The sequence below is a fragment of the Narcine bancroftii genome, chromosome 6, assembly GCF_036971445.1.
Source record: "Narcine bancroftii isolate sNarBan1 chromosome 6, sNarBan1.hap1, whole genome shotgun sequence".
Taxonomy (NCBI): domain Eukaryota; kingdom Metazoa; phylum Chordata; class Chondrichthyes; order Torpediniformes; family Narcinidae; genus Narcine; species Narcine bancroftii.
In genome coordinates this window covers 99,388,361-99,403,831 of record NC_091474.1, presented here as the reverse complement: position 1 = coordinate 99,403,831, position 15,471 = coordinate 99,388,361, and the positions used below count along the sequence as shown (strand labels likewise).

Below are 15,471 nucleotides of genomic sequence, written 5' to 3'. Positions count from 1 at the left end.
CTTTACCCCGTGCTTTGGCTCAGCAGCAGAGAACTGTGGCGCCACCATCGAGGGGAACTCCGCCAGGATGTGGGCAAATTCATTGTCCGAAAGTGTTCTAGAGTCTAGATGGGGGGGTGGGGGGCAGGTAGCTTGGCTCTCCCTAGAAGCAGGGTCTGAAAGGTCTTGGTGCGGGTACCGAAAGTTCGAAGTTGGCTGCCCTCAGTGGTAGGCCCTGTTTGCCATTGCGGGTGTTGAGGCCTGCGGGGCGGGGTTGCGGGTGGGACGATCATCTTGGTGCCTGTGTCGACCAAGAAACGTCTTCCTGACAAGGAGTCTCAGACATAGAGGAGGCTATCACGTGGGCAACTGCTGAAGCCATCAACGACGGTTGGTCAGGTCACTTCCTGAAAACCCGCAAGGTGGGCGGCATTGACGAGTATCCACACTCCATCACTGGTGGTGGAGCAGAACTGTCCTGGGGTGTTCACTTGCCTCTCCGTTGGCCTTTATCTCGTCGGGGGTTGTTCCTGGGACTTGCTGATGTGATCTATAATGGTGCCGGTGTCCTTCTTTGCTCTCCAGAATATGTCCGCCTGGGCTGTGACCCTCCGAGGGTCGCTGAAGTCCTTGTCTGTGAACAAGAGCTGTATATCCTTGGGCAGCTGCTCCAGAAAGATTTGCTCAAAGAGCAGGCAAAGCTTGTGGCCCTCAATCAAAGCGAGCATCTCAGTCATTAGGTGGATGAAGCCCTGTTCCCCAATCTGTTCAATATGCAGCCATCAGGTGGCGCATTTGGGATGGGAAAGCCCGAAAGTGAAGGTTAGTAGCTCTTTGAGGGCCACGTATTTGCCTTGTTTTGGAGGCTGCCGTAGGAAGTCTACGACCCTTGCCACTGTGTTCTGATTGAGGGAGCTCATGATGTAGAGCTCCCTCAATCTAGAACTGAGCCTTGATCTGCTCGAACCACACGTGCGGCTGCAACACCAAGAATGTTGGGAGCCTGAGAGAGACCACGTGGATGGTCTCTGGCTCCGCTTGATCCGTCATCTTCAGATCCAACTGCTTGTTGGACCTGTCGAGGTTACCATTGTACCTATCATTTGCGCTTTGCGGACGTGGAGAAGAACGGCACGCACACCTCAAATCCTTGGAGTCATTGTTTATTGTTCTGGCTGTCGCGCTTACATGAGCCCCTTGCGCTAACATCAGGGCCCCATGTTATCAGAGTGCCAGCCTGGGATTGGCTGGCATTCCCACTACAATTCACCATCTTCCCACCGTGCAGAGGTCACCTGGAATGACGGCTGGTGTCACCAGGTCCGTGCGGTCGCTGCGTTCGTCGGCCATTTTGTGGGCCGGTCTGCATCTCCACTCGTGGGCCACTATGATTAGGCTTTTTCCACTGAGGGTGGGTGGGATACAACCCAGAGGACATGGGTTAAGGGTGAAACATGAGGGATTTTCTTCACGCAGAGAGTGGTGGGAGCGTGGAACGAGCTGCCAGCTGAAGTGATGAATGAGGGTTCAATTTGGACATTTACGAGGAATTTGGACAGGTACGTGGACTGGAGGGTTATTGGCAGGGGAACTAGGCAGAAAAATAGTTCGGCACAGACTAGAAGGGCTGATTGGCTTGATATATGATTTTAACTTCAGCCATATGGACCTGCTCAGTGATTTCATTTATTTCAAATTTCCAGCAAGTGACGATTTTGGATTTCAGTTCTTGATGGATGGCCCTTCAGCTACGAGCCCGTGCTACCCGAATAACCTTCATTAACATATAAATCCCCCTCTTACCCCCCCCCCCTACCACCACCACATACGTTTTGGAGGGTGGGAGGAAAGCAGAATACCCATAAGAAACCCATGCAGACACGGGGAAAACGTACAAACTCCTTACAGACAGCGCAGAATTTGAACCCAGGTCGCTGGTGCCGTAAGTGTGTGGCGATGACTGTGTCATGCCCATTTTGGGTGGTGGAGGAGAGGAGAGGCGGGATTTACTGGGATGGGAACGGGTGGTGCATCATCCCAGCAATACAGGGACCTGGAATTACCGTTGTGATACAATTAGTTCAGCCAGATAAGGTCCCAGGGACAAGGAAACGATACCAGATCCAAATGCTTCAAGAGAAGAGCATCAATGGTCTGGGGGTGGAAGGGGAGGGGGCTAGTACAATAGGGACAATAGAGAGGTCCAAAAAATAGAGGATCATGGGTGTGAGGGAGGCAACGATGAGACTTGTGGGACATGAGCTGAAGGGCCTGTACCGAGCCGGAATGTTTTCTGTTAGTGCTTGGCTGGCCAGACCCTGTGGGTGCCCTCTTCCAGGCAGGGAGAAGCAAGGTTCAGCCACGGTTGACAGGGATTCCCACACTCGGCAAGGAGGGGCGAATCGAGGGCTGCAGATTCCAGTCCACCTTCTGCACTGCACCCATCAAAGCCTGTCCAGGACTGGAACACAACTTTCAGAAAATGCAGCGTCGAAAGGGTTCGAAGGTCGAAGAGGGACAGCAAAGTCTTGGCTGGGGAGAATATCGCAGCAGCATCTCCATGTCCTCAGGAGGTTAAGGAAGGCAAGGCTACGACTGAGAGTGTCATGTCCAGGAGCATCATCGTGTGGGACCATGGCTGAAAAGCATCGGACCAGGTTAATACAGGAGGATCATCAAAACAGCCGAGAGGATCCCTTTCCTCTACTGACAACATTCAGCGGGAGTGGTGCTTAAAATGGGCTCAAAGGATTATCCAGCACAAGGGATCTCTGCGCCACCACCATCAGGAAGGAGGCACAGGAGCATTAAAATCAGGACTAGCCAGGCTGGGAAATAGCTTCTTTCCATAGGCTGTGATATTGATGAACAGTGTCCTGTAATCTTGGGTCTCAATGAATCTGAAATAGTTTAAATGATATCTGTGCGTATTGGTGTGTATTTATTGAGTGGGTGCTGGATATTTGTGTGGTTGTGTCTACTGGGGTGTGAGTGTGTGTATGAGTGTGTATACATATGTGAGTGCATACGTGTGTGTGTATGAGTTTGTATACGTATGTGAGTGCATGTGCATATGTGTGTGTATGAGTATACATATATGTGAGTGTGTGCATATGTTATGAGTGTGTATACGTATGTGTGAGTGTGTGTGCATGTGTGTGTACATATGAGTGAGTGTCTGTGTGTGAATGCGTGTGTGTATACATATGTATGTGTGAGTGTATGCATGAGTGTGTCTCTATGAGTGAGTGACTATTCGTTGTGTGTGAGTGTGTGTCTACGTATGAGTGTGTGTATATACGCTTGTGAGTGTGTGTATATACATTTGAGTATGTGTATGTATGTGAGTGTGTATATACATACGTGAGTGTGTGTTTATACGTATGAGTGTGTGTGTGTTTGAGTGAGTGTGTCTATCTGTCTGTGTGTCTGAGAGTGTTTGTGTCTGTGTTTGTGTCTGTGTGAGTGTGTGTCTCTGCGTATGTGAGTGACTGTGTGTGTGCACGTCTGTGTGTATGAGCGTGCCTGTGCGCGGGCGTGCCTGTGCGCGGGCGTGCCTGTGCGCACTGTGGTCTGGAGAAACACTCTTTTCTCTGGTTGCCAGGTGAAGATAAATGGAAAGTTGAGCAGTGATAAGATGTCAGGTGGATGTGAGAATATTGACTGAGTGGAGTAAAGAGCAAGGAGTCATCTGCTTTGGGAGTGAAAGCCAAACTGCGGAATATTTGTTAAATGTTGAGAAACCAGAGGTGGGATGTGGCTGTGACCGTGGTGATGAATTTACTGTTGTGCACATTGTGAAAGACCCCAACAATGAAGATGCTGTTTACATCCGGTACCGCACGGATGGCAGTCTCTTCAATCTGAGGCGCCTGCAAGCTCACACCAAGACACAAGAGAAACTTGTCCGTGAACTACTCTTTGCAGATGATGCCGCTTTAGTTGCCCATTCAGAGCCAGCTCTTCAGCGCTTGACGTCCTGCTTTGCGGAAACTGCCAAAATGTTTGGCCTGGAAGTCAGCCTGAAGAAAACTGAGGTCCTCCATCAGCCAGCTCCCCACCATGACTACCAGCCCCCCCACATCACCATCGGGCACACAAAACTCAAAACGGTCAACCAGTTTACCTATCTCGGCTGCACCATTTCATCAGATGCAAGGATCGACAATGAGATAGACAACAGACTCGCCAAGGCAAATAGCGCCTTTGGAAGACTACACAAAAGAGTCTGGAAAAACAACCAACTGAAAAACCTCACAAAGATAAGCGTATACAGAGCCGTTGTCATACCCACACTCCTGTTCGGCTCCGAATCATGGGTCCTCTACCGGCACCACCTGCGGCTCCTAGAACGCTTCCACCAGCGTTGTCTCCGCTCCATCCTCAACATCCATTGGAGCGCTTACACCCCTAACGTCGAAGTACTCGAGATGGCAGAGGTCGACAGCATAGAGTCCACGCTGCTGAAGATCCAGCTGCGCTGGATGGGTCACGTCTCCAGAATGGAGGACCATCGCCTTCCCAAGATCGTGTTATATGGCGAGCTCTCCACTGGCCACCGTGACAGAGGTGCACCAAAGAAAAGGTACAAGGACTGCCTAAAGAAATCTCTTGGTGCCTGCCACATTGACCACCGCCAGTGGGCTGATAACGCCTCAAACCGTGCATCTTGGCGCCTTACAGTTTGGCGGGCAGCAACCTCCTTTGAAGAAGACCGCAGAGCCCACCTCACTGACAAAAGGCAAAGGAGGAAAAACCCAACACCCAACCCCAACCAACCAATTTTCCCTTGCAACCGCTGCAATCGTGTCTGCCTGTCCCGCATCGGACTTGTCAGCCACAAACGAGCCTGCAGCTGACGTGGACTTTTTACCCCCTCCATAAATCTTCGTCCGCGAAGCCAAGCCAAAGAAAAAGAACATTGTGCAATATACAGATGCACTGAGTTAAACTAACAAATACATAACAGTCACTTGCGAAATAGTTGAATTAAAAAGATAATTAATTCACAAAAGTTAGTTAATAAATATTCATCGTAATCCTCGTGCATAAAAGAGGGACGTGCAGTAGTGCAGACTGTGCTGTGGTGCTGGAGCCGCCCCTGATTAATGTGTCAAGGGGAGGTTCAAGAGCCTGATGACTGTTGGTTAAAAGGAACTGTCCTTGAGCCCAGAGAGGCAGGTCTTCAGGCTTCTGTACCTTCTGCCCGAAGGGAGCAGCGAAAAGTGGTGGTGACCAGGGTGGTTGGGGTCCTTAATGACATTGCCTGCCTCAACATCTAGGTGAAGCAGGTTGGTCTTAATGAGAAAAAATTTGAGTACTGGAGTAAAGGATGTGACCTTTCCACAGGGTCAGGGTGGGACCTGATCGAATGGTACAAAATTAAAAACCCGGGTACTAGGTGGGTCCCTGGGATACTCAGTCAGTCATTGAGTTTTACCAGATTCAGCCCAACTGTCTATTCTGATCCCAGTCACCTGAACTCCTGGAAACATTTTCAATCTATGTACTGTTCGAAATGTCCATTAAACATTATAATCTCCACTGGCCAATGGGGCGAGAACCGTGGACCAACACACCTGTTCTTCTTCCCCCCCCCCCACCTCTGTCCCCCTCTCTCTTCCCCTTTCTCCTCTCTCTCCCTTCACAGAGACCAAATCAATGCTTACCTTTCCTCTTAGCACATCCAGTTAACACCTTTTCCTGGTCCTTACCCCAGCCTTTATTCAGACACACGACACTTTTCACTCACGCTTTGAGGAACAGGTCAGGTGTGAAACATCCTTACCTTATATACTCGTGGAAGAGTCCATTCCCCTTTCTTTTGGCCCCAAAATCTTGTGTATTCCATATGACCCATATAAAAGTTGATTCCCAACCCCCCTCCTCCCCCCAGCCTGGCCTGCCCATCTGAGCTCCCGGCGCCCCGATCGCGGACTCGTGCCCCAGCCGCCTGCCCATCTGAACTCCCGACGCCCTGACCAGGTACTCGTGCCCCAGCTGTCTGCCCATCCAAGCTCCTGGCGCCCCGATTGTGGATTTGTGCCCCAGCCACCTGCCCATCCAAACTCCCGACATCATGGCCACAGATTCCCTCCTGGGCCCTGATTCCTGATGTCACAAACGCCGACTTACTACCCGGCCCTGGCCATCTGAGCTCTGGACACCTTGGATGATGCAGATAGTTACTACGGTCAAAAGTAGTATCCGTATAAAAGTCAACCCCCACCCCCACAACCTCCCAAATTTGAGTCGAAAAATTGGCCCATTATTGGATGAGAAGATACGGTGTATATATTTCTCTCCCACAGACGCCGCAAGACTGGCTGATATCCTCCAGCATTTCTGTGTTTTTACCACAATCACAGCAAAGAACACGGTTCTTTGGACGGCACGGTTACCATAGCGGTTAGCGCAACGCTTGAGACCAGGGTTCGAATCCCATGCTGTCTGTAAGGAGTTCTCCCCATGTCTGTGTAGGATTTCCGCGGCGACACAGGTTTTCTCTCACTGTTCGAAACGTGCTGGGGTTGAAGGTTAATTGAGTGTAAATTGGGCGGCATGGATTTGTGGGCTGAAATGGCCCTCACTCAGCGGGAGCTGAACGTTTGGAATGCTCTCCTCTGCTCTTCCTCAGACACGATCCGCTTCCTCCAGGTCTTGTCATTTGCTCACAGACACACCTTTGGAAGCTCTGTCAGCCTGCGCTCTCTCACGTTTGTCGTGCTGATGTTGCATGAGATGTCGACGAGATGGATGTGCCTGAGGCAAGGGGCTGAAGAGCAGAGGAAGAGATGATGGTCACAGGGCACTGACTCAGTTCTAACTGGGCCCATCAGGTACAATGTGTTTTTCTGTTGCAGTTCTCGCTAATCATCGGAACAATCTTCACCTTGGAGCTGGCGGCAGGAATCCTGGCCTTTGTGTTTCAGGACTGGGTGAAGGAGAAGGTGCAGAACTTTGTCCGAGACAACATTGAGGTTTACCGCAATGACATCGACCTGCAGAACCTCATCGATGCAGTTCAGAAATACGTGCGTACTCTTCATCCTTACCTTGCCAGCCTTCTCCCGTGCTACAAAGCCCATACATTGATGGAAGGTGGGAAGAAGCAGGAGCCTCTGGGAAAACACATGCAAACACAGGGAGAGCGTGCAAACTCCTTGCAGACAGATGCAGATTCAAACCCGAGTCATTGGCACTGTAATTTTGTCACACTAACCACTACTCTAACCGTATAGCCCATGAATGAAGTGAGTTCTAGATATCAACCACTCTGTGTCAGAGAAACCCTTCCCCGCTCGGGCCTCCTTAAAACTCGTTCCTTTTTCCTGGTACCTATCCCCTCGAGGAAAGGTTCTTACCATTGATCTTAACTGAGCCTCTAATGCTTGTGTGGTCAATGCTTGTGTGGTCATCTCTCCAGCTCCGATCCTCTGTTGAAGGACTCATCCTGATCAATCTCCCCTGCACCCTCTGCCCTTCCATCGCAACCTCCCCACAGTGTGACTACCCAAAATGTCCAGTGTGGCCCATCTAGTTCTTTGCCACATAACGTTTCACTCTTGTACTCTAAACCCACTCAATGAAAGTGAGCATGTTATTGTTTAAATTTTATTTTAGACGTACAGCTCAGTAACCATAGGCTGAGTTGGGCGAGGCCTAGGGGCCCGGAGGGTAAGTGGGCCTGAGTCCCGAGGGTTCGAGCTGGTCTTGGCTGCTGCACGGGTGAAGGTGGTGATGGTGGAGCGTGGGCCATTGCCGGGTTGAAGCGTGCGGTGGTTTCTGGGAGCTGGCAGCGGGGCCACGGCGGCATAAATATTAGCGACATGCCAATCCTCCACCTTCCCACCAAACTACTAGATTTGTAACATCCAATTCAGTCAGAGAGAAATTAAAAATCTAGTAGTTGGGTGAAAAGTTGGAGGATGATTTGGGGGTGGGGGCTGAATTAACACAGCTCGCCCAGAGCACCCGGATGCAGTTGGTGGCCCCCACAACTCTCTGTAAAAAAAATTTACCCCTGACGTCTCCCCTAAACTTCCCTCCCTCACTTTGTGCAGACATCCTCTGGTATTTGCTGTCCTGCCCTGGGAAACGGGTGCTGGCCTTCCACCCTATCCATGCCTCTCATAATCTTATCAACCTCTAGCAAGTCTCCTCTCACATCCTTCTATGCTCCAGAGAAAAGTCCCAGCTCTACTAATCTTGCCTCATAAGACTTATTTCCCAATCCAGGTAACATCCCGGTGAATCTCCTCTGCACCCTCTCTATCGCCCCCCACATCCTTCCTATAATGAGGTGACCAGACTGAACAGAATACTCTTGTGTGGTCTTACCAGAGATAGCCCTCCCCATCCCACATGACGTGCACCAGCAGGCCTCACTGCCCTAGTGGGCAGCTCATCCTGTGGCCAAGGGTAGACTGAGCCCTTGCTGGACTCCTCTGTCGATGATAAAATTGGGGGAAGCTGCATTGCTGAACCACTGCAATCCCCGAGGTGTGGGGACATGCACAGTGCTAGTGGGGACGGAGTTTACACCCAGTTGTTTCCCAATCCAGGCAACGTCCCGGTGAATCTCCTCTGCCCCCTCTCCATGGCCTCCACATCCTTTCTATTATGAGGTGACCAGAACTGAACACAATACTCTCAGAGATTTGTTGAGGTGCAACATGACCTCTCCACTCCTGAACTCAGTCCCCCTATTAATGAAGCCCAGCATCCCATAGACCTTCTTAACTATCCTATCAACCTGTGGGATGACCTTGAGGGATGTATAGATTTAAACCCCAAGGTCCCTCTGTTCATCCACATTCTTACATAACCGACCACTAACCCTGTACTCAGCCTTCACGTTTGTCTTCCCTCACACTTATCTGGATTGAACTCCATCTGCCACTTTTCTGCCCAACTCCGCATCCTGTCTATATCGTCTTGTAACCTTCAGCTCCATCCACAACTCCTCCAATCTTCATATAATCTGTAAACTTACTGACCCATCCATCCACCTCTTCATCCATGTCATTTATAAAAATCACAAAGACCAGGAGTACCAGAACAAATCCTTGTGGCTCTCCACTGGTCATTGATCTTCAGGCAGAATACTTTCCTTCCACGACTACTCTCTGCTTTCTTCCTACAAGCCAATTTTTTACCCACACGGTCAAGATTCCACTGATCCCATGCCTCAGGACTTTCTGGATGAGTCTCTCGTGGAGGACCTCGTCAAATGCCTTGTTAAAATCCATGTCGACCACATCTACCAACTGACCCTTGAGTAGACAGTATTTCTCCAAATGCTCCTAGACCCTATCCTTAAGAATCCTCTCCAATAGTTTGCCCTCCATTGGCATAAGACTATCTGGTCTATAATTCCCAGGATTATCCCTATTACCTTTTGTTAAACAAGGGGGAATACATTTACCATTGTCCAATCCTACGGCACCTCCCCTGTGGTCAAGGAGGATTCAAAGATCACAGTTACTGACTACCTAATTGGAGGATAACACCGGGACATGTTCTCCGGAAGCACTGCAGACCCCACAAAGCGGACCTGCTGGTGGATCAAGTGGAGTTGAGGCACGCGAACCCTCAGTTCGCCTTTGTCACATTCCTAGGTGGAAGAGCAGACTCGGTGGCCACCAGGGATCTCGCACCGGCCGGATGTGTGAACAACGCGGAGGAAACACAAATGTCTGGATCAACAAGGAGCGCAACAGCAGTCACTAGAATAGTTGTCCATCGAGTCACCCCAGAGGACTATACCACCCACCCCGGAAATCAGGACCCTGGGTACGCAAGCCCCATAAAATATCACCACCCTAGACGATGGCAGGACCTAATCCCATGCAAGAAGATCCCCAGCCCACACGGCCACATGACCAATCAGTACTTCCCACTAAAGTCTCCTGACTTTACTACAACTACCTGGGCTCTGTCTGTCTATTCTCTCACTTCCAACAGGAGCCTGGGATATATCGCGTCTGGCCCCAGGGACTTATTAATCTTGATGCTTTTAAGAAGATTCAACACTCCCGATTCTTTAATATCCACATTGTCCAGCACACAGGCCTGTTCAAGGTTGACCTCACCGTGTAAATACTGAAGCAAAGTATTCACTTAGGGCCTCCCCAACCTCCTCTTCCACGAGGAACCCGGCCCGGCCCTCAGACTTGCAGTTATCTCACACAGGCCATCTGGGAACCCATCTCACAAGGTGACAGCCCTGGCTGTCCAAGCTGGGCAAACGCGATGCAGAATTGGTTTGGACATTTGAGTCGTGGACCCATGGAGCGAGGAGTCAGGTTGTTCGCCACAACGCGTCTGTGCCAGCTACGATGTCCACCTCTGCTAGTCCCATTGCCCACTCTTGGATCACATCCCTCTCACTCCTTTCTATCCATATACAGTAAAATCCCAATTATCTGGAGTTCAAGCTACTGGCAAAAAAAATCTTGCAAAAAATAAATAGGTATAAAATCTGAAAGTTTAAAATTGGCACTTCTCACGGACATTTCCCCAATCCACGCAACACACAACCTCAATTCCTACCTGGGAACAGATTTGGCCTGAAACCATTTTCCTCTCTGAATATAGCAAAGGTGATTTTGCTCGATAAAGTTCATTGTTTGACCTGCTGAGTTTCTCCAGCATCGTGTTTTTACTTCAACTGCAGGGTCTGCGGACTCCCGTGTTTTTACTTCCTCTTCCTCCTGCTTTGACACTGATTCTGTTTCACATCCTCTTCTGCTGGATCTTGTCTCAGCCCAGTTAACGTTGCCTTGTGGTTGAGCTCTGTCCACCTTCTTAATTCTACCCAACCCAAGGAATTCTTCTCATGGCTCCCAATCTCTTAGGTCTGCTCACCCGAAGCAGAGGCCAGACTTGCCTCTTCCCTTGAATTCTTCTCCTTTCCTCTTCACTCTGACACCATTGGGGATAATTGAAACAACCTTCCTATTTTTGCCACTCTGGGATTTACTCTGGTCTCCTTCCCCCCCCCCCCCCCCCCCCATCTTCCGGTATTTGGAGAACATCAGAAGCAGTCACAGCAATGTGGCTGCCCCTCCCCCCCCCCCCCACTGCTGCATTAGTTGCTCAGGTCAATCACTGACCACTCATTGATCTTCACCAATCACCAGCCCTCCTCCCAGACCACTGACCTCCTGTCCCTTCATAAACCCCCACGCCCACCCAACCACATCTTCCCTCTCTCTTCAGCTCCCCCCGCCAATGTTGTTTCAAGAACGCGGTCTCTACCCTTAATGGTTCTCAATCCCTCTTGGACTGCTTGCATGAAGAACTGTAACGAAGGAGGAGTCACGTGATGGAGTAGTGGCCGGTGGGGGAACTCCAGCCCTCTCAGTAAAAGTTTTAAAAAAACCACAGAAAACACAAAGGCACAAACACAAAAATTAAAATAAAGTGAAGGTAAAGGTGGGAAGAAAATGGCAGCGAAGAAAGAAAAGTCGAAAGCAACGGGAAGAAAAGAAGAAAAGATGTCTGAAGAAGAAGGTGAAGGCCTTACCTGTCCGAGGAGGCCCGCTGTGGAGAGAGAAGCCCGCACCCTCAGGTCAGTCGAAGTCCCGAGCTCGGGACTACAAAAGTGGCTCACGGAGCCAAGCAAAAGTGCGCATCGCGCAAAGACAAAAAAGAACACTGACGGGAGGGGGGACCAGCTGAGGACTCGATCTCCACAGCTGAGAATGACAGCCACAGCACAACAACAAGAAGAGAACATAGAAAACAACGAGAACAAGAAAGAAGAGAGTAAAAAGAAATCAAAGAAACAACAGATGATCAACCCAGAGGAAGAAGAAGAACATAGAGAAATGGAAGAAGAAGGGAAGGGCAAGACAATGGATATTTTATTTTAAAGAATATATGGAATCAGTAAACGAATGGCAATCACAAGAATTTAGTGAAATAAAAAGAATTAAAAGTACAGAAGAAAAAATGAATAGTTTAGTGATGGTCATGTCAGATATAGGAAAAAGTGGGCAAGGTGGAAGAATGAGAAACAGCTGTAGAAATGGAAGTAGAGGACTTAAAAAAGAAATTAGAAGAATTTAATAAAAAAGTTAGAGACACAAGAGCTGTTGGCTCAGAAGATAGATATAATGGAAAATTATAATAGAAGAAATAATATAAAGATAGTGGGCCTTAAGGAAGATGAAGAAGGCAAGAATATGAGAGAATTTATAAAAGATTGGATCCCCAGGGTCCTAGGAAGACCAGAATTACAGGAAGAAATGGAAATAGAAAGGGCACATAGAACATTAGCCCCTAAACCACAGCCACAACAAAAACCAAGATCCATTTTAGTAAAATTCCTAAGATATACAGCAAGAGAAAATATATTGGAGAAAGCAATGGAGAAAATAAGAGAAGACAAAAAGCCACTGGAATACAAAGGTCAAAATTTTTTTTTCTATCCGGACATAAGTTTTGAACTCCTGAGGAAGAGAAAGGAGTTTAATACAGCAAAAGCGATCCTATGGAAATCAGGATATAAATTTATGCTAGAGTACCCAGCAGTACTTAAAATAGTTATTCCAGGGCAGCAAAACAGACTATTCTCGGATCCGGAGGAAGCAGGAAAATTTGCAGAACAACTACAAAACAGACAGAGAGATGAAGACATGTAACTAGAGCAAAAATGACCACGAACTATATGTATGTGTGTATATGGGTATATATATATATAAATCTTCGTCCGCGAAGCCAAGCCAAAGAAAGAAGATATAGATATATATATATAAATATATATGTGTGTGTGTGTATGTATATATGTGTGTACGTGAGTGTTTGCGTATTTAAAAGAAAATATATAGAGTATAGATAAGAATTAATAAGGGAAATAAAGGGAAAAGAGGAAGTAAGGAGGGAATTAAGAGAGTGACCTTTGTTGTATATGAAAATTAAAATCTTTTCTGGGGGGGCTGGGTGGGGAGGAGTTACGGTCACTGCAAAATCAGTTGACGCTTGCGAGTGAATTCACAAATCCAAATGGAGAGGGGAGATGTGGTTGCCCGACAAGGGATAAAGGGCAACGCAGGAAGGGGAGGGGATAGTGGGGTTAAAGAAACTTTAGATAGGAGAATAAGGGAAATGTTCGATGTTTTAGAAATGTTGTCTTATAAAGTGTTCAAAAAAAGAAAGCAGAAATGGATAAGAAGGAAAGGTGATGAGGAAACGGAAAGGAAAGATAAACAAAGTATGAAATGGCTATGTTGAACTATATGACTTTAAATATTAACGGAATACATAACCAAATCAAAAGGAAGAAACTGCTAAATTTTGCTGAAAAAAGAAAAAATTGATATAGCATTCGTGCAAGAAACACACTTAACTGAAATGGAGCACAAGAAATTAAAGAGAGATTGGATAGGACATGTAACAGCAGCGTCATATAATTCAAAAGCTAGAGGAGTAGCTATATTAATCAGTAAAAATGTACCAATTAAAATAGAAGAGGAAATAATAGATCCAGCAGGGAGAAATGTAATGATAAAATGTCAGATATATTCAGAGTTTTGGAATTTACTCAATGTATATTCACCTAACGAAGAAGATCAAAAATTTATGCAAGATATTTTTTTGAAGATAGCAGACACGCAAGGGAACATACTAATAGGAGGGGATTTCAACCTTAATTTGGATTCAAATATGGATAAAACTGCGAAAAAAATTAACAGAAAGAACAAAGTAACCAAATTTATAATTAAATCGATGCAAGAAATGCAGCTTTTGGATATATGGAGGAAACAACACCCAAAGGAAAAGGAATATTCATATTATTTGGGTAGACATAAAACATACTCAAGAATAGACCTATTCCTGTTATCAGCTCGCATGCAAGTCAGAGTTAGAAAAACAGAATATAAAGCTAGAATATTATCGGACCACTCACCCCTGATATTGACAATAGAGTTAGAGGACATCCCTCCAAGAATGTATAGATGAAGATTAAACTCCATGCTACTTAAAAGGCAGGATTTTAGAGAATTAATTAAAAGACAAATTAAAATGTACTTTGAAATAAATGCAGAATCAGTGAAAGATAAGTTTATACTATGGGACACAATGAAAGCGTTCATCAGAGGGCAAATAATAAGTTATGTAACCAAGATGAAGAAGGACTACAATCAGGAAAGAGAGCAGTTGGAAAGGGAAATAGCAAATATAGAAAAAGAATTAGCAATGAAGGAAGACACAACTAAAAGAAGAGAATTGGCAGATAAAAAAAATATGAAACACTACAAACATATAAGATGGAGAAGAACATAATGAAGACAAAACAGAAATATATGCACTAGGAGAAAAAATGCACAAAATTCTAGTATGGCAGCTTAAGACAGAACAAACTAAGAGAATGGTATTGGCATCAAGGAAAAAAGACGAACAAATCACATATAATCCAACGGAGATTAATGAAAACTTCAGATAATTCTACGAACAATTATACCAAACTGAAAACGAAGGGAAAGAAGACAAAATAGATGAATTTTTAACTAAAATTGAACTACCAAAATTACAAATAGAGGAACAAAATAAATTAACAGAACCATTTGAAATAGTAGAAATACAAGAGATAATAAAAAAAACTACCGAATAATAAAACACCAGGAGAGGATGGATTCCCAATAGAATTCTATAAAACATTTAAAGATTTATTAATTCCTCCCCTCCTGGAAGTAATCAACCAGATTGATAAAACACAAAGCTTACCAGATTCATGCAAAACAGCAATAATTACAGTAATACCAAAGACAGGGAAAGATCCACTCTCACCAGCGTCATGTGGACCAATATCTTTACTTAACACAGATTATAAGATAATAGCTAAACTTAGCAAACAGATTAGCTGACTATGTACCAAAAATAGTAAATCTAGACCAAACTGGATTTATTAAAAAAAGATCAACAACAGACAATATTTGTAAATTTATTAACTTAATTCATGCAGTAGAAGGGAGTAAAGCGCCAACAGTAGCAGTTGTTTTAGACGCAGAGAAGGCCTTTGACAGAGTAGAATGGAATTATTTATTCAAAGTACTGCAAAAATTCAGTATACCAGAGAAATATATTAATTAGATTAAAGCATTATATAAGGGGCCATTGGTGAAAGTGTCAGTAAATGGATATATATCAAAACAATTTAACTTAAGCAGATCAACAAGGCAGGGATGCCCACTATCGCCCTTATTGTTCGCGTTAGCCATAGAACCACTAGCAGAACTGATAAGAACAGATAATAAAATAAAAGGGATAAAAATAAAAGACAAGGAATATAAAATCAGTTTATTTGCACATGACGTTATAGTATACTTAACAGACCAGAAATATCAATAAAAGAATTACATAAGAAATTGAAGGAATATGGAGAAGTGTCGGGATACAAGATTAACGCAAATAAAAGTGATGCAATGCCAATGAATAATGTGGATTTCTCAAAATTTAAGAAAGAATCACCATTCAGATGGCAAA

The 15,471-nt window shown here is 46.0% G+C and overlaps 1 protein-coding gene across 1 annotated transcript in view; it reads left to right on the top strand.

Moving 5' to 3' along the window:
* LOC138737336 (tetraspanin-14-like) overlaps window positions 1-15,471 on the top strand; it is a 59,702-nt gene that overhangs the window by 28,022 nt on the left and 16,209 nt on the right. Inside the window, exon 9 of the mRNA XM_069888091.1 lies at window positions 6,843-7,013. Within this exon, the coding sequence (XP_069744192.1) occupies window positions 6,843-7,013 (171 nt within the window). The remainder of the gene's footprint in view (window positions 1-6,842; window positions 7,014-15,471) is intronic.